The sequence below is a fragment of the Macrotis lagotis genome, chromosome X (genome assembly GCF_037893015.1).
Source record: "Macrotis lagotis isolate mMagLag1 chromosome X, bilby.v1.9.chrom.fasta, whole genome shotgun sequence".
NCBI classification, from domain to species: domain Eukaryota; kingdom Metazoa; phylum Chordata; class Mammalia; order Peramelemorphia; family Peramelidae; genus Macrotis; species Macrotis lagotis.
The window spans coordinates 693,905,115-693,926,868 of NC_133666.1; the positions used below are offsets into that span (position 1 = coordinate 693,905,115).

At 41.0% G+C, this 21,754-nt stretch overlaps 1 protein-coding gene across 7 annotated transcripts in view; it reads right to left on the minus strand.

Moving 5' to 3' along the window:
* The window catches only part of DGCR2 (DiGeorge syndrome critical region gene 2), a 94,697-nt gene that overhangs the window by 40,309 nt on the left and 32,634 nt on the right, over window positions 1–21,754 (minus strand). For 4 of the 7 annotated variants that reach the window (XM_074206436.1, XM_074206435.1, XM_074206434.1 and 1 more), the window contains 3 exons: window positions 19,727–19,759; window positions 9,400–9,522; window positions 463–587 (listed from right to left, as the gene is read on the minus strand). In XM_074206436.1, coding sequence (XP_074062537.1) covers window positions 463–587; window positions 9,400–9,522; window positions 19,727–19,759 — 281 coding nt within the window. The remainder of the gene's footprint in view (window positions 1–462; window positions 588–9,399; window positions 9,523–19,726; window positions 19,760–21,754) is intronic. The other 3 variants (XM_074206438.1, XM_074206440.1, XM_074206441.1) reach the window with 3 other exon arrangements.

Consider the following 21,754-nt stretch of genomic DNA (forward strand, 5'->3'; position numbering starts at 1 on the left):
GTTCGGAAAAATCGCAATCTCAAGAGTGTGGCCTGGGATTCATGGCTTCATAGGTAATTTTGCTCTCCTTTGTACAGGGAAATGCTTGTATTTATATTATTTGCCATATTCATAACCACAAAGGAGCTGCCTGGAGGACCGAGAGTAAGTTAAATAACTTGCCAGGAATCACATGCCAGGAGAAATATCAGAGGGCTGAAAATCCAGGACTTCCTGACTCCAAAGTCTATGCTCTATCTCCTAGATTAGGCTGTTTCTTCACATTACAAAGAAAATTTAAAAAAAACCTCAATCCCCACCAGAACATTATTAGAATTTTGCATAGTCTTACCCATAGGAATGTGACATCTATGATAAAATTATCATTTAAAACTAGTCAAAGCCACTGATGTCTGATCCAGCAGGAAGGTGTCCACAGACCTTTCCACCTCATAAACAAGGACTGTCACAAGTCTACAACTTACTGCTAAAGCGGACAGGCTGGGCCACATTAACCATATGGAAGCGGGTTGTATCTCCTCTTCCACGACTGGGTCGTGAATCCATGGTCTCCTTTCCATGATAAGAACGTTGGTCCCCAGGCACATCTAGAAGTAAAATAAAATGTTAAGAACCACAAAATGATTTATCCACTTTGAAGTTCAACTAAAGTGCTTCAGAATGACAAAAGATAGAAATTAAGAGTTCAATAAGATATAAATTCATTCACCATTTTTATTAGGTAGTAGCATAAGTCACTATCAATCAAAAGCAACAAGAATTAATTAAATGCCTGTCAGCCTGCCAAGTGTTGGGCATTGGGGCCACAATGGGCTTCCAAGAAAGACTCTAGGGCCTACCCAGGGTAAGACCTCCTACTGCCCTGTGGCTTCATTTGGGGGTTCTGAAGGCAGTCATGAGGACCACCACTGCCTAATATGTGTTGTATCCCTCTAGAAGAAGGTTCACTGCTTTGGGAGGGAGTAGAGTTGGAGGGAAGCAGAGGCAGAATTAGGCTTCAGGTGTGACTCCCTGGTGCCTAGAGCTTAATAAATAAGTGCTTATTGGACAATTAAACAACTTTTTTGTCAAGTAACTTTGTACCATAAAGTCACCTGTGAAGATACATGTTTTACAAGTGAAAACTTGGAGATTAGGCCTTCCTACCCTCCTCTGGACTACTAGAGTAGGCCTCCTAACCAGTCTCCCTGCCTCCAGTCTCTCCCTCTCCCATCCATCTTCCACGTAGCTCCCAAAGATACCTTCCTTTATAAAGCACAGGGCTGACTCTTGAGGGCACCCACTACACCTGGGGTCCAAATCCATTCTTGTCTCTTTGATACCCACTATTAACCCTTCCCAATATGGCTCCAGACTATCTTCTGAGACTTAGTACTCCCCTCCTTCATCACACCATATTCTAGCTCAACAGGCCTACATGTTACACCTCACACAGAGGCCACTTCCCATCATTCTATCTTTGCACAGCCTGTCCCCTATTCCTGTCATGCCCTCCCTCCAAAACTACACATCCTATTTCTAGCCTGGAAAGGTAGAGTAGAATTTAGTATCATTAATATTAATGGCTTCACCAGTCAGTTTTGCAAATTATTTTTATCAGCTAATGCATATATTAGGAAACAACTGATTTTTTAAATTAAACATTTTTTTTAAAAAAGACCAGATACAAGAATCACAGGAGACAAGAGGAAAGAGATTGCACTGAGGTATATTGTGGAACCAATGAAATATCCAAGAAATAATAAAGAGCTCCTCCCACCTCTAGAAGAACCCTTCTCAGCCAACAAACCATGTTCTTTCCAATAGCTCAAATCAATGCTTCCACAGGCAAACAATCTCTGCTCTATGGCAAACAGAAGAGATTAGAAGCACATACCCAAGATAATACAACATGCCTTATGAGACCAAAGAAAGGGATGGACAACTCTACTACAAGGCATCAAGGAAAGCCTTCAGGAAGGTCTTGGGCAATGGGGCAGAACCTGCAGTAGAACAAGATTTCAAATGTAGGAAGGAGGGTTGAGTGCTGTAGGAGGGGCAGCTAGGTGGTACAGTGGATAGAGCACCGGCCCTGAAGTCAGGAGGACTTGAGTTCAAATCTGGCCTCAGACACTTAATAACTACCTAGTTGTGGGGCCTTGGGCAAGTCACTTAACCCCATTGCCTTGCACAAACCTAAAAAAAAGGGGGTGCTGTAGGAGAAATCTCAGGTTGGGGATGGTCAGATCCTTGCAGGAGAGGAGCCATGCATCAGGAGAATAACATTGGGCAACCAACATCCAGGCTATTCTGCCTGCACAGTGAGATGCAAATGAAAGGGCATTGGCCTTGAAGTTAAGAGTTGAGGGTGTGAATCCAGGCTCTGCTACTTTTTAGGTATGGGACCCTGCACAAGTTCACCTGACCTCTCTTAGCCTCAGTTTCCTCTTCTATAAAATAAGTAACTGTTGCTCAAAGCCAGAGGCAGATCAGTCACTTGTGGGCCAGACTCTACAGGAAGGAGGTAAAAGAGGCAATGAAGGATTGAATTCAATGATCTCAGAGGTGTCTCTATAGGAGAGGTGTTCATTGGGGAGGGAAAGAGGGAGGAGGCAGCATCAGTACCTCCTCACTCCCACAGGATGGTCTAGGAAAATAAAAGAGGGATGAGGACACCTCAAGAAGCACATAAATATGAATGTTCCGGTTGTGATTATAAAAAGGGTAGCAAGATTCTTCAGTTTCCTCTTATAGAAGACAGGAATAATCAAAGTCAACTCTCAAGGAACTTAATTACAAAGATTGTATTTACAACTGCAGTCTCTCGTGGTTCACACACACAAGGAGAGGAGAATTTTCTTCCCAGAGCAATGACGCAGTACCTCAGGGGCTAAAGGTTTAAAATTATTTTTCCAATGCAGCTTGACTGGGCCATCTCATTAACTCTTTCACAATGAATACACTGGGACCCAGGAAAGTGTAGAGTAGGTCAGCATGGGTCCAAAATGGAGAGAAGGGTTTGGAACGACACATGTTCAGCATTGGGCTAGATGCCCTCTGAACTCAGAGTTTAGGGATCTAATTCCTATGATTCCCTCACTACTTCATCACTTTGCTCAGAATTTCCCAGTGTTTTTTCCAATCCATGACCCTTGCAGATATCTATACTCTCTGTGATATTCCATGGGCCAAATGAGAAGGTTCATCAAGAAGAAAATATTGCTAAAAAAAGAAATTGTTGTCAATATTTGGAAAAATGGAAAAATCCTTTAATAAAATAATGGAAAGAGAACTTAAGGGAAAATAGAATTTATTAAAACCCACACATACAGAGGGAACAGAATAAAAGCATTTTAAAGTTTACAGAGGTGGTAAAGAACTGGAAATGAGGGAATGCTCATCAACTGGGGAATGGCTAAAAATCATGGTACGTGATTATGGTTTGATACAATTATAATATATAAGAAATGACAAATGGGATGGTTTTAGAAAAACCCCTGGAAACTTTAATAAACTGATGCAAAGTGAAGTGAGCAGAACCAGGAGAACACTGTACATGGTAACAATGATCAACTATAAATGACTCAGGTATTCTCATACCTCAATGCAATGATCAAGACAATTACAAAGGACTTATGATTTTAAAAAATGCTATGAACTTCCAGAGAAAGAACTTAAAGAGTCTGAATGCAGAGTAAAACATACTTTTTTATAACTTTATCTTTATGTGGGGTTTTTTTAGTCTGGATCACTATGGAAATACATTTTGCCTGAATGCACATGTATCATCTATATCAAATTGTTTGCCTTCTCAATGAGGGGTAGAGGAAGGAGAAAGAATTTGAAATTCAAAAAGGAAGTTAAATGTTAACATTAAAAAGGAATGTTAAAACTATTTTTATATAAAATTGAGAAAAATGTATATATTTTTTAAAAGTTTACAAGACTCTTTAAAACAATCCTATGGAGAGGTTTGTCTAGGAGTAAGAAAAATAGAAGCTGAGAAAAGAAAAGGCAAGGGAAGAAAAAGGAAGTAGAACTAGGAGGACAAATGTTTAAAAAAAAAAAAACTTGAGAAAGAAGAAGAAAGACAGACTAGGAAAAGTTGCCCTGGCCTCTAGGTAGCTAAATTGGTACACTTGGTTCCTCAATCAGGGGCTGCTATTTGCTCCAGAGCTCTATGGCCCCAGCCAGGGCTGGCCAAGAATCAGTTCATAAAATGCAACAGGTCTAGCCTCCCCCATTCCCATGCCTTTCAAGTTCACAAAACAAAAATCTCCACTTCTATCTGGGCTACATTTCAGACTCTCTAGACTTTCTCTACCATTCCCCTGTGCAAATACCTTCTTCCTTCCTCCTCCTCATCCCCATTAGATTGCAAGCTCCAAGCAGGAACCATCTTTCTGCTTGTGTGGGTATTCCCAGGGCTTAGCACAATGCTAAGTGAAAGCACTCGTTGAATGCTAGGTAAACCATTGATTTATAGAGGGGAAAAAAAGACAGGAAAAAGTCTAACTGGCTATTTTCTGCTTCAATTCTACAAGTGTGAATGAAGTGGCCCAAGCTAAGTAGAGGAGCTCTTTTCTCTAGACAGTGGCCTCTTCATAGGCCCCTGTGAACCTTCAGGATAGAAGGGGGCTGCCCACAGGGGGCTGGGCTACAGTAGGGGTGGGGTGCACATTCGTATGTGCTGGCCAAGTATACTGGGGAGAAAATATTTCATTTTCAGAAAATGACTAAGGGCATTTAATCAGGATTGTCCAAGGAGCCTCAGTTTCTCCCTCAGTGAAATGAGAGGTTTGATTGAGATGCTAAGTGCAAGGTCTCCTCCAGATCTTGGGATCTGGGACACTATGGACACCAACAAGTCCCCCACAAAGAGCATCCCCTCTTCTCCCCCAGTGTTTCCTCTCATATTTCATGCCATCTAACTCATTGTTACAAAAGCCTCATTAGGCCTTAGCCAGTTTCCTTCAGTTTTCCTTAATACCAGGGCACAAAAGTTGCAAGTTCTAAAAATGAACCAAAAAAATCACCTGGAAAATGAAAACTAAGAGTCAAATTTCTATCTCTTCTGAAGCTTGCTCCAGTGCTCAAAAGAGCTTTCCAAGAATTGATGAAAATCAGCCTTCTCCTGTTCCCCTTCAGAGAATGTTGGTGAGGGCAATTAAACAGAGGGTGGTCTGGCCATCTGGATCTCGAGGGAGTCACATCCTGCTGGGTTCAGATGCTACTAACATGTAAACTGTATTTCAGGAAACTAAATGTATTTTATTGGCACCACAGGTCACTGATCCACAAAATAGGATCACATTACCAATTCAATTTAATTTAATTCAGCAAACATTTAAGCCCTATAATGGGCATGGCTCTGTGGTTGGTGATAAGACAACAATGAAATGTGACAGCAGCTTCTGCTCTCATGGGTAGAAAGAAATTAAAAACATGGGCAGGAATTACTAACACAAGACCAAAAATGGCAAAGCCAAGGAGAGGCCCCAAATGTGGGATAGGGGAGAGGAGGTGTAGGGAAGGGATGGGCAAAGGGAATCAAGAAAGGTTTCACAAAGAAAAAAGTAGCCCATCAAAGGCCATTCCTTAAAGTCTCCAGGAGAAGGGCAGCTAAAACTGAATGTCTGGAAGTCCAGTGAAAAAGGCTAAAGAACAACTGCATAAATTAGCCATCCAGTCCAGGTTTAGAAGCCAGAATTATCTGTAGCAGGAGCATCACAGTAGCATCTGGTATCTGACTGAAAGTTACCACAGATAAGGAAGTTACATCAAAAATTTTGACATCAAGTTTCTCTGAAGAAAGACTTACTTCTCACATACATACTGAATATAGATCCAAGCCAAATTTATTTTAAAAAAATTAATTCTCCAGTTGATAAGTGAATATAGACAGGCAGATTTCAGAAGGAAAAATCAAAGCTATCTATATGCTTATGAAAAAAATTCTCTAAATCACTATTGATTAGAAAAAAAGCAAATTGGGTGGCTAGGTGGCACAGTGAATACAGCACCGACCCTGAAATCAGGAGTACCTGAGTTCAAATTCAGCCTCAGACACTTAAGAATTACCTAGCTGTGTGGCCTTGGGCAAGCCACTTAACCCCATTGCCTTGAAAAAACTAAATTTAAAAAAAAAAGCAAATTAAAACAGCTTTGAGCTACCACCTCACATCTATCAGAAATGAAAAATGCTGGAGAGTGAAGGGAAAAAATAGGGATATTAATGAACTGTTAACAGAGTAGTGAACTGGCCCAACCATTCTGGAGAACAATTTGGAACTAGATCTAAAGGACCAAAAAATTGTGCCTACCTTTTAATCCAATAATACCACTACTACTAGATCTGTATCCTAAAGAGAGCAAAGAAAAAGCTCCTATTTGTACAAAAATATTTATAGCTGGTTTTTTTTTGTGGAGGCAAAGAATTGGAAATTGAGGGGATGCCTATCAATTGGGAAATGGTTAAACAAGTTGTGGTCTATGATTGTGATAGAATACATTTTGCTATAAGGAATGACAAAGGGAGTATTTCAGAAGAAACATGGCAAGATTTATATGAACTGATACAAAGTGAAGTGAGAAGAACCAGGAGACCATTGTGTACAATAACAACATTGTAATGATGATCAACTGTGAAAGACTTGGTAATCTGATCAGTAAGTAAAATGATTTAAGACAGATCTGAAGAAAAATGCTAATCATATCCAAAGAAAGAACCGATGAACTGAGTTCAAGTTGACTTTATTTTTCTTGTCTTTTTTCCCAATATAGTAAATATTTTGCATGATTTTACATCTATAATTAATACCTTATTGTTTGTCTTCTCAGAGGGTAGGGAAGGAGTAGGAAGGAGGGAGAGAATTTTAAACTCAAAATTTAAAAAGAAAAGAATGTTTAAAATAATAGAAAAAAAATTTTAATTAACTTACAAAAATCCATCCACCCAGATCATCCAAAGACCTCAAAATAAAATGGAATCTGACCATTGTTTTAGTGGCCTCTTTGCTCCAAGATCTCAAGTGACCTCAGAGCAGACCTTCTCAGAAAGAAGAAAAGGAAGGATCAGATCTTAGAGCTTCAGTGATTCTTTGAAACTGTTCCCATATCTCATTTTACAAAAAAGGAAAAATGTTCTCAAGAATACTCAGCATCCTGGAGATGTTCAGTATATGCTTGCTAGATGCCTGTTGGATCTAGGTTTAACAGACTATTTTGATGAGTTGCCATGATGAAAACTATTTATCAACTTGTGGCCAGTCCTGAGCTTGATGGGTTTCTGTACCATGGCCTATATGGCTGGGTCACAACTGGGCCTGTCTGCAAAGCTCACCTCTGTTCTGCTTCCTGGAAAAGTCTGAGTGTTCACATGATGAGCCAAGATCTGGGAGGGTCCTTATGGGAAACTATCAGCTCAGTGATGTAACCCAGAACAAAGGCAAAACCATAAGCTGCCTTCTTGTTTTCCTGTTCCATTTATCTCTTTCATCAGTCTTAAGCAATGGCACTTCCTATGATGGCTTAATATCAGGGGACAGAGGCACATAACAACCTGAGGCTTTTTAAATATTCTACAATTTTTCATCCAGGCTAAAGACAATGCCTGGAAGAGTCAGGAATGAAAATTTCACTACCTTGACGAGCTTAAAAAAAAGAATGAAGAGAAAGAGAAAAGGAATATACTGGAGGCTGGGAGGAGAGGAGAGACAGAGAGAGACAGAGAGAGACAGAGAGAGAAAGAGAGAGAGAGAGACAGAGAGAGAGAGAGAGAGAGAAGAGGGGAAAAAATTGTCTCACATGGAGAGGGGTTTGACTAATTTTCCTCCAAATTGACCAAAGGAGGGGAGAAAACACACACACATACAAAGTACAGTACAAAAATGTATTTCATTCAAAAGAAAAATAGGAGCCAAGGGAGAAGCTGAAATTAAAGGGAGAGCAGATTAACAAAGGGGCAATTAGGCCTCAAGTCCGGAAGAGTTCTGCCTAAGACACTTAACTGGCTCTGTGACCCTGGGCAAGTCATTTCATCATGTCTACCTCAATGTCCACATCTCTAGAACCATTTCTATATTTTTGCCAAGAAAACCCTAAATCATACATGATTGAAAGAAGTGAACAACAGGGTTAAGAGAAGAATTATTCCTAGGCAAAACAAATTCTAAGGATATACAAAAATATTTATAGCAGCAATTTTTGAGATGGCAAAGAATGGGGATCTAAGGAGATGCCCATAAAGGGAAAGGAGGAACAAATTATGATATACAAATGGGATGGAACACTCCTGTGAGAAAGGAATAATGGGGCGGTTAGGTGGTGCAGTGGATAAAGCACCAGCCCTGGAGTCAGGAGTACCTGGGTTCAAATCCAGTCTCAGACACTTAATAATTACCTAGCTGTGTGGCCTTGGGCAAGCCACTTAACCCCATTTGCCTTGCAAAAACCTAAAAAAAAAAAAAAGGAATAATGGTTTCAGAGAAATCTAAGAAGACTAGTCTGAACTGATACAAAGCAAAATGAACAGTTTGGACAGAATGAGGCATTCTGATCAGTGTAATTAATGAATGGTCAACACCAATTCTCAAGAACTAATGAGGACACAGGCTGCTCACTGCTGGTGAATGAACAATTTAAGAGTGCAGAAGGAGACAAAGATTTTTTTTGGACATGGTCAATGTAGAAATTTATTTTTAATAATAATAATAATAATAATAATAATAATAATAATAATAATGTTTGTCCTTCATTTTCAAAGAAGACCATGACATCAGGGAGGGGATGCCATGACAAGCACATCAATTGGATTTGAGTGAGGGGGTGCTGTGCTAAGTCCCCAGCCTCACTTTCTCCCCAAAGCCATCTGGTTCAGTGACCAGATAGGAATCAGGACAACTGGAGAGGGTCATGGATGCAAAGCAAAGTGTTTGGAACTAGATTAAAACTCCCATCCTCCTGACTCCAAGACCAGTGTTCTTCTATCCAGAGTCACCTAGCACTATATGTTTGTAAAATGTTTGTTTTTCTTTTTTCCCCAAATAGAAGCAAAGGAGGTGGCACTGGGGTAAGAGTTAATAGTTGTTAATAACAAGTTCACTCCGCTAATGTTTGTAAAACAAAGTTGCATTGAAAATTTTAAAAAGGCAGTTTTTTATTGGTTGAAAACAAAATAACAATTGAAAAAAAAAAGGTCACTAACCTCCACAGTATATTCTGAGTCAGAAAAGAACACAGTAAATAAATTGTTAATGTTACTTGGTTAAAAGTACATTCACCATAAACATTGTTGGTTAGATAGTACCTAAGACTATTATGAAATCTGAAATACAAAGTACAAAATAACCACACAAACAGGCCATATAGGGCATTGGATAGGCCCAATAAGAAGGCTTGTCTGGCGTTTTCCTCACTCACCTGGACAGCCAACTTCGTCACTCCCATCTTCACAGGTCCCTCTGCCGTCACATTGCCAAGAGAGGGGGATACAATGGATGGCACCACTGCGACAAGCAAACTGGCCTGGGTTGCACCGTAATTCTACAAGACACAAGTTTGAAAAATAATTCAGGAGGTGGAGATAACCTGATGTGTTGCATTCAGCTGCCTAGGTAACTGACTCCTCCAAAATGGAACAAGGTGGAACAGATCACATCTGATTAAGTTCAATTCAGTCCATTCAATTCAAAAATATTTACTGAGGTGCAAATGCTGGTGATACAAAGACCTAAATTCCTGCCCTCAAAAAAGTCTACTTTCTGGTAGCGAACTCACCAGGTTCACACATCAATAGATAGATATAAGGTAATACACTCACAAGGAAGGATGTAACCCAGACGTCCAAAGGTGACTTGAAAGATGACCTGAGCAGATACATAGAGATACAGGAATTTTGGGGGAAAGTAATACAATTGATTGAGATAGAACTGCAAGTTTGTGAAAGGAAGAAAAGGATTGGGCAACTCGCTGGTCCTTTTCAATGGGGAGTCTCCTTTTTTCCTTCCCACATCTCTAAGGTATAGAGTTGATAAATCATGTCTTGATTCCTAGATCTCCAAAAGAATATAAATCAATTAATGCTCTTATAAAGAGTGAAAGGTTTGGGTCAAAATACGAAGTTGATGGACGTGAAAAGAAGTATCGTTCAAAATAAAATCAGTCTTCCACTTGAATCTTCCTTAAATACTGTCTTGGGACGTGGAGATGAGCTTTGGGTCTCAGCCATCAGCACTTAATCTCTAAGCAGGGAAGGCTAATGAAAGATGTATGACTTTATCCAAGAACCAGTCTCACTGAAAAGACTCATCCAAAAAAAAAAAAGACTTATCTTTTTTTTTTACAATGGAAATTTAAAAACTGGTCTCAGGCAAGGAGGAACCAGTAAGCTACTCTGATCAAAGGAGAACCCACCTCCCCCAAATAAAACTGGCAGTCACTTAAAGGACTGAAGGAGAATTAAAGTCCCACATCTCATACAACATTTTGGGGATATTGAGCTGTGAGTTCCAAGAGAACAGGTTCTTGTTTTATCTAAATTTTGCATCATTAATTTCGTACTGGCAGCCACAGTGCTCTGGCCATAGGAGGCAGACCTTTAATAAATGTTTGTTGAATGAGTGTGTATGGTGAACAAACTGCAGTTTAAAAACTGACTTCAAAGGAGGACACAATTGGTGTTCAGGTTCATGAAATGGATACACACACCAGACTTGCCCAGGGAGTGCTTGTGGTTGACCACAGACCAGAGCACAGGTAGAACAGTCAGAGCCCCTCCTAAGACAGTGATTCATCAACCAGCACAGTTGAGGACAAGCTCAGAGATGGGAGTTTTGACAGTGATGAGGAGTTGTACAAATTTTATGATAAAATCTGAGTTCAACAACTTTATGTAAATTTTTTCAAATTTCAGGCCCCAAAATTAAGGCACATCTTACACATGGGAACATCTTATACATGGGGAAATACAGTAAACATCACACCCATCAGCTGTGCAATGCTGACAGAAAAAGGAAAATGATGAGTTGAAGGGGTTGCAGATAACAAGCAGAATGAACCCTGATGATGGTCCAGTCCTTCCAGGGAGTGATTTGGAGCCACACCCGGAAAACATTATACTATAGATAGCTTTTGACCTGGTGAATCCACTATTGGGCCTAAACTCAGAGATGAAAGAGAAAAGAAGTGAACCAAGATATTTAGAATAACTCTTTTTGTTTTAATAAAGAATGAGAAACAAAAGGAGTACCAATCAATTGAGAAATGCCTGAATGGATTATGATACATGAATGTAAAAGAGTATGATAATGCTATAAGAAATACCAAAGGTCAAAGCACGGACACATGGTAGCCATTTATGTGTTTTGACTTTTTCTGTGAAACCTGGGAAGATTTGCATAAATTAATGGAGAGTGAAATAAGCAGAAACAGGAGAATAATTGAAATTGCCAAGAAAAACAACTCTGAAAGACTTGAGAACTCTGATCAACACAATGACCAACCATATCTCCACAAGGATGAAGCAATTTCCTGAAAAATAAGACTCAAGATGAAGAAGAGGACATATGTTTTTGGATGTCTGGATGTATAAATTTGTTTTATCTGACTATTTATTACAAGAACTTGGGAGTTTTTCATTGGTGGTGGGAGAAATTGGGAGCAAAGAGATTTTCCAAATAAATATATCTTTTTTTAAAGTATTAGAGGAAAAAACCAACAAAGTTCTCAGAGGTCATATGTAGAATCACAGATGCAAAGATTTGGGAGAAATTTTAGAGATGAACTAGCACAACTCCCTTTATTTTTGCAGATAAGGAAAATGAGGACCAGAGAAATCATGTGACTTACCCAAAAACATAGTAGCAAGTGAATGGGAGGTGGGATTTGTACTCAATTTTTCTTGCCTGAGCATCAATTACTTCACAAAAGGGATACTTTAAATGACTTTTTAAAGAACTATTTAAAACTAAAATTCCACCTTAATATATCACTCTGAAAATAAACTACAAATTACAGAAGTTCCAAAAGCACTTACATAGCTTTGCAACAGTGTTCAGCTTTAGCCTAAAGTTGTCCTGGTCAGCGGATCATGAACATTCCCATTCGTACAAAAGGTCAACTGAGCACCACCACACCACCATCTTCAGATTCCACACACACATACACTTTCTCCCCTCCCCTCCCTCGCTCCCCCCCCCCTTCTCTCTCTCTCTCTCTCTCTCTCTCTCTCTCTCTCTCTCCCCCCCCCTCTCTCCCTCCCTCCCCTTCTCTCCAGCTATGGGCACTGTTGCTCCCTCTTCTTCATTCTTATATGAGTCCAAATCGACCCTGATTTCATCTGACAAACACAAGCACACTCATGAGGAAGTGCTGACATGAAGAGAACGCACAACCAAAAAGCCACTTCAAAAGCCCTCAAAGTCTGGCTAAGTATTCTGAAACTTATTAAGTCTCTCTGGCTCTTTCTAGGCCATTTTCTGTTTCTTCTGTAGAGAACTAAATCGGGACATATCATCTCCCTTGGGAGAGAACAGACTTCCCTGGGCATCAGCCCCTAGCTCTGAATCTTGTATAGAGAGAATGCGCCCAACAAATGATTTCTTGAATGACTCTCTGAACACACCACTATAAAGGGATCAAGATTCGAGAAAGCCCATTTCTGCATTTGCTTTTCAGTTTTCATTATTGGCAAAGCAACAGTATCATTTTTTATTACTTGATAGTAACTATGTCCAGTACTGAATCAAGAATTAAATACAATTTAACAGTCTAGTCTGCTAAAATAGCTATTTTTTATAAGCTTTGTTTTAAGAGAAAAATATACTGCATTCCAAAGAACTATCAAATAAAGTTTAGTTTATACAATGTGATTGTAAGTTGATGACAAGTTGGAAACTTTGTAAAGAAACATAAAAGCCAATAGGTATAGATTCTGATGCCATGTCTTCTTCCTTCCTTTCCTGTCAGCCCAACTCTGACCCAGAGCTGACAGGAAGATAGGATCATCTTGTCTCTAGGTTCAGTAGAATCTTTTTTTATGTCTGAATCAAGGAAGACTGTCGATATTCCTCAATATTAACAGTCACACCTTTCAGAGTTCATAGGTTTTAGATCTGGACATGAACTTAAAGATCGTCAAATCCAACCATCTCATTTTACTTTTGAGGAAACAAAGGCCTAAAAAAAGTCAAGTAATTTCCCCAAGGTCATATAGGTAAAAACAAATCAGCTGACATTTTAATTATATTAAGACTGACAAGGGCAGCTAGGTGGCATAGTGAATAAAGCACCAGCCCTGGAGTCAGGAGTACCTGAGTTCAAATCCAGCCTCAGACCCTTAATAATTACCTAGCTGTATGACCTCGGGCAAGCCACTTAACCCCGTTTGCCTTACAAAAACCTTAAAAAAAACTGACAAGCTGCTTTCCAGAGTTGGAACCTGCATTCTCTGTTGCCAACACAGTGTTTCTGCTACTCTGCCATCCTGGCAGGATGTCCCCTAATCTAGAGGACAATGTAGCAGTCAGATTCTACTGCATTGAAATAATGATAAATTGAATAAAACAATAAATTGAAATAAAATATTTTACATTTTCACAGAAGATGGAGAGAGAGGGAAAACAGAATTAGACTGTGACAAAGTAGTTTTCTTCAGGATGAGAAAAAAATGGAACAGGAAGATAACAAGGAAACAAGTAAATCACTACCTTCAGAGAAAAAAGTCCTTAACTAAGAGCAGCTGGCAGGTCTATTGTGCCTACTATCTGCCATAACTCATTTTACAAAGACAATCTCTGTGAGATGGGTTCTGTTCTTAACCTCATTTTACAGTTAAGGAAACTGATAGAGGTTAAAGTGACTTGCCCAGGGTCACACAGCTAGTAAGTTGTATCTAAGGTCAGATTTGAGCTAGGTCTTCCTGACTCCAGGCCCAGTGATCTAACCACTGTGGCACCTGGCTGCCTTATGACGGCATAGACCAGATGCAGAGAGGTGAGTCATACCTGCTTGACCCAAGAAGCTGCCCCTTCCAAGGTTCCTTCTAGCTATGAGTCACTATCATCAATGACTTTATTGGATTATTCATCACTTCCCATCCATTTTCAAGAACCTGAATTTTTGCTGCCATAATGATTTGCTCCCATTCCATGCTTTCATCTGAGATTGACGGGAATCACAGAATACTGTAGAGGTGGATTTTTGCCTTCCAAGTAACAGAAAACTAAAATGCCTTCAAGAACCTCAAAGCGCATGTTCTCTTTATCCCATACTCACCACTGAAGCAAAGATAAAGTCTATACATCTGTTCCTTTTTTCCACTGGGATCAAACCCACATGAGCATGTGTAATTCCTCAGGCAGTGGATCTCAGCAGGACCCACAGAAAGGACTTGAGCTAAATATCTTATTTTGCCAGTGAAGTCACTGAGACAATCCACTCCCATCAGAGTAACAAAGCTACGGTTAGGAAAGAGTGAAATCCTTCAAATGTGACTCTCTGTTGCTCCCATTTTCCTTGTCCAGCATCAGACTTCAGGTTCAAAGGAAAATAGAAGCCCCTCATCTGTTCTGGCAACAGACTCACTTTCTAGCTTCCACTGCTTTGGAGGAGTCTGGACTTTGTCCTTGGTTTTCTGAGATGCCCTACTTATTTCATTTCTTCATCTTCTGTGTGGGCTAAGGAGATGGACAGTTCCTGGTATTTCTATCCTTCAAGGTTCTCCAACCCAGGTACTGTACCCATTCCCTTCTTCCCTTTGCAACTGGCCCTTAATAAATGCTTGCTGGCTTGACTTACTCTTCTGGATTGACGTATGAACTGAGGTACCTCACAGTGATTTCTAGGGCTCAGCTTTTAAAAAATATTAACCCAAATACTCAAAGTTTGGGAGGGAATTTTTGTCACACAATGGATTTGTTTCAACTTTATCATTATCACTAAGAAAATGGACAATTTCTTCTTTTGGTTCAAAGGCCTGTAAAATCCTTTGAAAGCCCACAGAACCAGAGATGATCAAGGAGGGCCCTGCTTATTACTTCCCTCTGCAGCCCTTTGGGTGTCTGCCCAATCTCTGTACTCTTCATATTAGAACAAAAACCCAGGGAAACAGCATCTGCACTGATTATAACAGCTAAGTGTAGAGAAGAGCAATCAGTGGGAACTGGATCCTGCCCAATTATAAGGACTTGGCCCCCAAGAGGAGGCATGAAAAGGCACCTCCCTCCCTTGGCTGCCCTACAGTGCTAGGGAATCATGAACCATGGCAATGATACCAAGGCCTTCATGAGGGGGTTGGTTCTGTTGAGCTTATTTGTTTTTTGTTTCCTCCCTCTTATCCATCCTTCATTATTAGGGATGGGTTTCTGGAAGGGAAAAGGGAGAGGAACATCACTGGGAAACAAGAGGCAATGCCAAAACATAAGAGTGGATACAAAGGTGCTTTTTTAAAGCTCCACATCATCACCCAATTTTGCCAAGAGCCTTCCTCTTAATGGACTATTTTTCACCAATCTGATTACCATTCCAATGACTGGATAACTAACTCTCTGTAGATACTTACTTCCATTTCTTGCCCCAAGCACTCAAAAAACCAAAACCTGTTCAGATCACAAAAGGCTTTTATCCAGTATTTGTAGGCCTATGTCTCAGCCCAAATCTCACAGAGCTCTGTGAGTTTGGAGTCAACAGCATTCTACCACATTATTTTTTTTATTTTTAACACACCCTGGCCTTGCTATACTGAAAATCTCTCTCAAGAAGGGCACTGCCACCCCAGTCTGACTAGTAACCAATCTTCCTCATTATATGTTCTGTCATTCATGTCACATCTCTATCCAGGACATGTCTGTAAGGAGAAGCTTTACATACAAATGGACATGTTACCTGGGCCACTTGCATTGCAAAACAGGGAAATTTGAGTTTCTCAGATTACTGATGATGAACTTCTGCCATGGGCAATTCCTCTTGGCTGTCTATTATCTGCAAGTAGAACCCAAGAACCAAGGTGCTCTGCAGGTGATTCCCCAAGTACTGCCTATGGAGATCAGGCCATTTCTCAGTCTCTTGCCTGCCAGCTGTGTCCAACCCTGGCATGCTCATCTTCCTCCTCACCTCAGCATCTTGGAAGAAGAACTCAACTCCAGAAGTCCTTCAAGATATAGCTCTTCTCTATCTCCCTTCACCACAGGCCACAGGGCCCTCCTTCCACTAGCTACCCTGGATTCTAAGTGTGACAGAGATCAACAGAGATGGAGAGATGGGCAGGTCTCCCTTGCCTGAATGGAAAGTCCCCAGGTGCAGGGATTGCTTCACTTTTACCTGACAAACGACTGTGAATAAATTCTTCTTAATTGGCTGAGATCAGGATCCATGACAGTCCCAGATTTTTCCTTGTGGCTGAGGCTACACTTAGCAATTCTAAGCCGGACTTGCCAACAAACTACCTGTACAAAGGTGTCCCTTCAACTGACCAAAGCTTCCATACATAGACCAAAGGATCAGAAAGAATCTGAAAGAATATAGACACCAAAGTTCTGAAGACAGGAAGGAGGAGAGGAAGGCCCAGACAAGCTGAGGTTTTCCCCAGCAGCCAAAAGCCTTTCACAAACCCCCTAAGCAGGAAAACCTTTGAGGTAGAAGATGGGAAGAGTCTGTTGTCAACTGATACTCCTGTCAAAATTATATTCTCATTATTTTAAAATGGAGAAAGCCACAGGAACCTTCATTCCCAAGGGACCATGGCACTACCTCATGAAGACATCTCTCTTTCCCCTGTGTCTTGGAATGTTGGCTCCCTAGTTAAAATGGGTTTTTTAAAGGTTCCTAAGATCATCATGGAGCTCATTCCTACTAAATGAAAAGTCTTCTTCAAACATCTAAACCAACCATGAAGATGCTTCCCCTTTGGAAACAGAAAAGTCGTGTAGCTTATTCCACTGGGCTGATTCTTTTTCTACTACTTCCCCTCTGTCAGGTCCTGGCTCTCTTACTACATATATATATATATATATATATATATATATATATATATATATATATGTATATGTATATGTATATGTATATGTATATGTATATGTATATGTATATGTATGTATAATATATATGTATATATATTGTGTGTGTTAAAGTGGGAAATTTAGTATGATCTTTAAAATATCTCCATTGATTTCTTCCCACAAAGAAATAAAGAGGTAGGCAGTTCAGGAATTTGCCTAAGTTTGCACTTGCTAAACAAATAAGGGCACAGGGTGGCTAGGTGGTGCAGTGGATAGAGCACCAGCCCTGGAGTCAGGAGTACCTGAGTTCAAATCCAGCCTCGTACACTTAATAATGACCTAGCTGTGTTGTCTTGGGCAAGCCACTTAACCCCATTTGCATTGCAAAAAAAGAAAAAACCTAAAAAAAAAAAAGAAATAAAGAAATAAGGGCAATGTTTGCTTTCATTTAAACAAACTAGAAAGTAAAGGCACACTCTCTCTTCTGCCAATGACAGAGGATCCTGCAAAGGTCAGTCTTCAATTCTTATGACCATGGTCTTTCCAGGATTAAGAGATGACCATGAACTAAGAATGATTTATCCAAGTGATATTGATGGACTCCTTACCGTTAGCTTGCTCCAAAACCTCTGGGTGGATGGGTGAGACCTTGAGCCTTTCCTACCCAACCCAAAGGGTCCCAATGAACTACAAGCATAGCAAAGTGCAGAAGAGCGATGTGCTCAGACTCATGTCTCTAGACCATATCAGCTCATGGAGCCCACCCACCCAACCATAATGGAGAGATGGGTGATCTCCCCTCTCCCCCACCCCCCGTAATAAAAGGAGGAAGGTGGTCCCCATTATCAATGGACCCGGTTTTAAAATAATTCCACTTCACCTCAGCCTCAGTTTTCCATTTATAAAATGAGAATCTGCCAATTTGATGCTAATCATTAACAAAAATAAAAGATGCATATACACAAAAATACCAATGGCAAAACAAAGTAGAAGGCCACTGAGTGGGAAGGGCTCACAAACTACCTGTGCTAAAAGGCATAATAAGTGTGATGGATAGAGACTGCAGGAAAGGACAGAATGTGCCATGAGCAGAGCCAGGAAAGCCACTTCCAGATGGAAGGCCCGTACCCACCAAGCACAACTAGGCTCCTCTGCAGGGACAGGTGCAGGGACGAGGCATGGGCCAAGGATGGGCAAGGCCAGCTGTTTTTCAATGGGCTGATTCAGTCTAACAGTACTATTTGTGGCCACAACCAACATTTCCATAGCGTTTAGTCTATGTATTAAGTGCTTCACAACTATCTCAATTCATTCTCACAGTAACCCTGAGAGGCAGACACTGTCATTAGTCCCATTTTACAGATGCGGATTAAAAGGGAAGACAGAGGTTAATGACTCACCCAGAGTCACATTAGGGTCTGAGGCCAAATTGCAGCTCAGTTCTTCCTGACTCCACTGCTCAGCCACCTAGTGACCAAATTAGTTCTGGTGACTGTTGGGTTTTTTTTAAATTGAGAAATTTTTTTTTTTTATTAGAAAGGATAATGGTCTAGGAAAACTTTAAAGGGTGACACAGAATCTAAGCTAAAGAAAACAAAACATTATAAAAATCTATTAAGAATTTCTTTCAATGATTCTCTGGCTCTGATTGGAAGAGCTGGTAATCCCCCAAGAGGGCGGTTCAAGAGGAGTCAGGAGGTCACCTCCCCAAGCTAACAAGTAGTTTTTCTCTGGCTCACTCAGAATGCCTGAAACTCCCCACTGGCCTCCCTCTCTTCCCAGTCAGTCCTCTTTTGGCAGGTAAAAGGACTCTGGAAGCTGCAGAGTGATCCAGGAACCCCTGTCCCAGAAGGCCCATCAAATTCCTTCCTCCCTAGCAGAAAGGTTGAGCCCCGAGAATAAACACAAGGACAGGGAGAAGAGGAAGAGGCAGCCCCAGAAAGGAAGGGGAGCGAACAGAGTCACCCCCACCTGTTGCCTGCTTCACTCATGATTTGACAAGAAATGCAGCCCAGCCAGGATTATCTTCAGCAGGATGGTCTGCTTTTACCAAAGCCATCTATTGGAAAAATGTCTGAATTTAGGTTTGACTATTCTAAGGAAGACGCAAAGAATCGTCAAGTCAGAAGGGCCTTGACAGTCTGCTAATCCATTCAATTAATCATTCATTCAATAAACATTTATTAAGTGCCTACTGTCTGCCAGTCACTGTGCCAATGGAATCCAGTCTCTCTAGAGCTGGAAGGCAGCACAAAGGTGATGTGACTTGCCAAGGTTCCAACCCCCATGAAGTATCAGAGGGGGATTTCCTGGTTCTGTATTCAGTTCTCGGAGTGCTGTACCAAGTTACATTTGCTCAATAAATTTCTGAGGATCAGAGACTTAAGTCTGAAAGGAGCCTAAAAAATCATGAAGGGCAGCCTCCTTGCTTTACAAAAGGGGGAAACTAAGGCCCAACAGATTCAAGTGACGCCCAAATTCTCAAAAGGGCCAAGCCAGGACTGGGCCTTAGTCTCCTCTTGGAGCAGAGGAGGAAAGCAAAGCCCTGTCAGGTGGAGTGAAGTGCCAGAGCAGTCCAGAAGCCCTGCCTGGAAGGAGCTAACAGCTCTGGGAAGGTCTAGAACAGAGAGGACACACTCAGACCCACCCTGTAAGGAATAAATAGAGAAAAAGGCATCAGGTCAAGCTCCTCAAACTGCAGGAGCTGCAGAGCATCATCAGGGAGTGGCAACCGTGCCAGAGAACCTACTCACCTGACAGAAGTTTCGCCAGGGCTAGTGGTGGACCTGTAATTTAAAATTTAAAAGAAACTTACAAAGCAGTTGGAGATTTCCTTGAGTAAAAGCCAAAACTAATGGTTAGCTTTGATTGATTGAGAGGGTGCAGTAAATGGATCATCTCAGCTCACCCACATTAATGCCTTCTTTTTCCCCACAACACCAGGAATGACCCTGACATATACTGTCTGGGAACTGTCTAATCTTCAAGTGCCTGGAGGTTCAATCTGGAAGGGTCTCACTGGACATCAAGGACTGTCACAAGTACCCTCTTTTACAGTAGAAAAAAACAGAAGCCCAGGATCCCACTAAGTTTATGTCAGTAGCATGGGAAAAAAGAACTGAGGCCTAGAGGAAGGTTACAATTTGTCCAGGGTAACTAATGCAGTTCACGGCTGAGTCAGAATTTGAATCCATGACCTCTGACGCCCAACCAGGTGCTTTTTACCCTCATACCACCTACACCACTCCCCTCTAATCCAGGTCAAGGATCAGTGTACTGAATCATCCTGGTGAACTTGTCACAGAAACAGCAATTAGATCTCTGAAATGATTTTTTTAAATGTGCTTCAACTAAGCTCCAAGGTGTATGAGACCTTAGAAAGCAGTCCTCTCCAGGTTTATGGGTTGGTGCCTCCATTTTAAGAGTCTGTCTGCTGTGCTATGAAAGGCATTCACGTAGGCACCTCCCAAATGTTAAGACAAAATGCAGAAAAAAATGAACACCAGGCCCCAAAAAGATGAAGGGATGCAGAGAAGGGTCCAGCATGTTCTCAGGGAAGCTGCCATTCTGGGAAAGCAAGATCAGCATTCTTCCTGTTAACCCAGAGGAAAAGGCAGAGCTGCCAAGACTGGCTGGGGAGCTAGCCAGGAGCCCAAGGCAAGGCGAGGCCTGCATCAACCTCCTCCCCAGCAAAGACAGCATTTTTCAGCCAGCATAAATAAGCAGGAGGGGAAAGTTTCTACTGCAAATGCCTAGAAATGACTTCTCATCAAAGAGTGTTTGAGGAGCTTTATAATACTGGGTGAAGAAGGAAAAGAGTTGGGCAAGTGCTCACCTCAGACAAGCTAGGTCAGGAATCTACAGATGTCTTTTTATCATCATCATCATCATCATCATCGTCATGTGTTATCACTTTTAATAGCTAGCATTTCTATAGCCCTCTTTACAAATATTATTTCATTTGACCCTCACAACCCTTTGGGGCAGGCGCCTATTATCATCTCCATTTTACAGGTAGGGAACCTGGGGATGAGAAAACTTAAATAACTTGCTCAAAGTCACACAGGTCTGAGGCTGGATTCAAACTCAAGCCTTCTTGGCTCTAGGTCCAGGATTCAGTTCACTGAGGCAACTAATAATCTTTTTTTTGTTGTGGTTCACACCACACCAATGGAGAAAGTTGGGATGACCACCCACCATTAAGAGCAGTAAAGCCTGAACACCTTTAAAGATAATTTATCCTCATTTCCCAGGCTAAGACTATTTTAAGACCCAGGATCCTACTAGTCGAATTTATATTTGACTCAACTAAAAAACACTGAGATGTAGGGCCACTGAAGTTCTACTTCTCTTCTCCAAAAAGAAGGTTTCATCTTCTGACATTAGGAGCTGGAATTACTCCCAAAGACAGACTTTTCTAATACTAAATCAAAGAAAAGCAGTGAATGTGGAAAGAGCGTTTCCTCCCCAAACCCAAATGATCTCTCTTTTGTGGTCACACATGGAACTTCCCAATTCAATTTCAGATCAGTCTTTCAAACAGTTGGAAATATGGACTCCTGAGAAGTAAACTACAAGCTGAGAAAGGAAACCATTCATTTTAAAAAACATAAAGAATTGTCCCCCATACTCCTCCCCAGGTTGCCAGTCTCAGTATCAATTTAACCCTTCTTTCTCACTCACCCCAGCCTGTCCAAATCCTGACTCTTATCATGTTATTTTTATGCCAACATCTCAGACACATTGTTATCTCCCCCTCTCACAGTCACCACTCAAGTTCA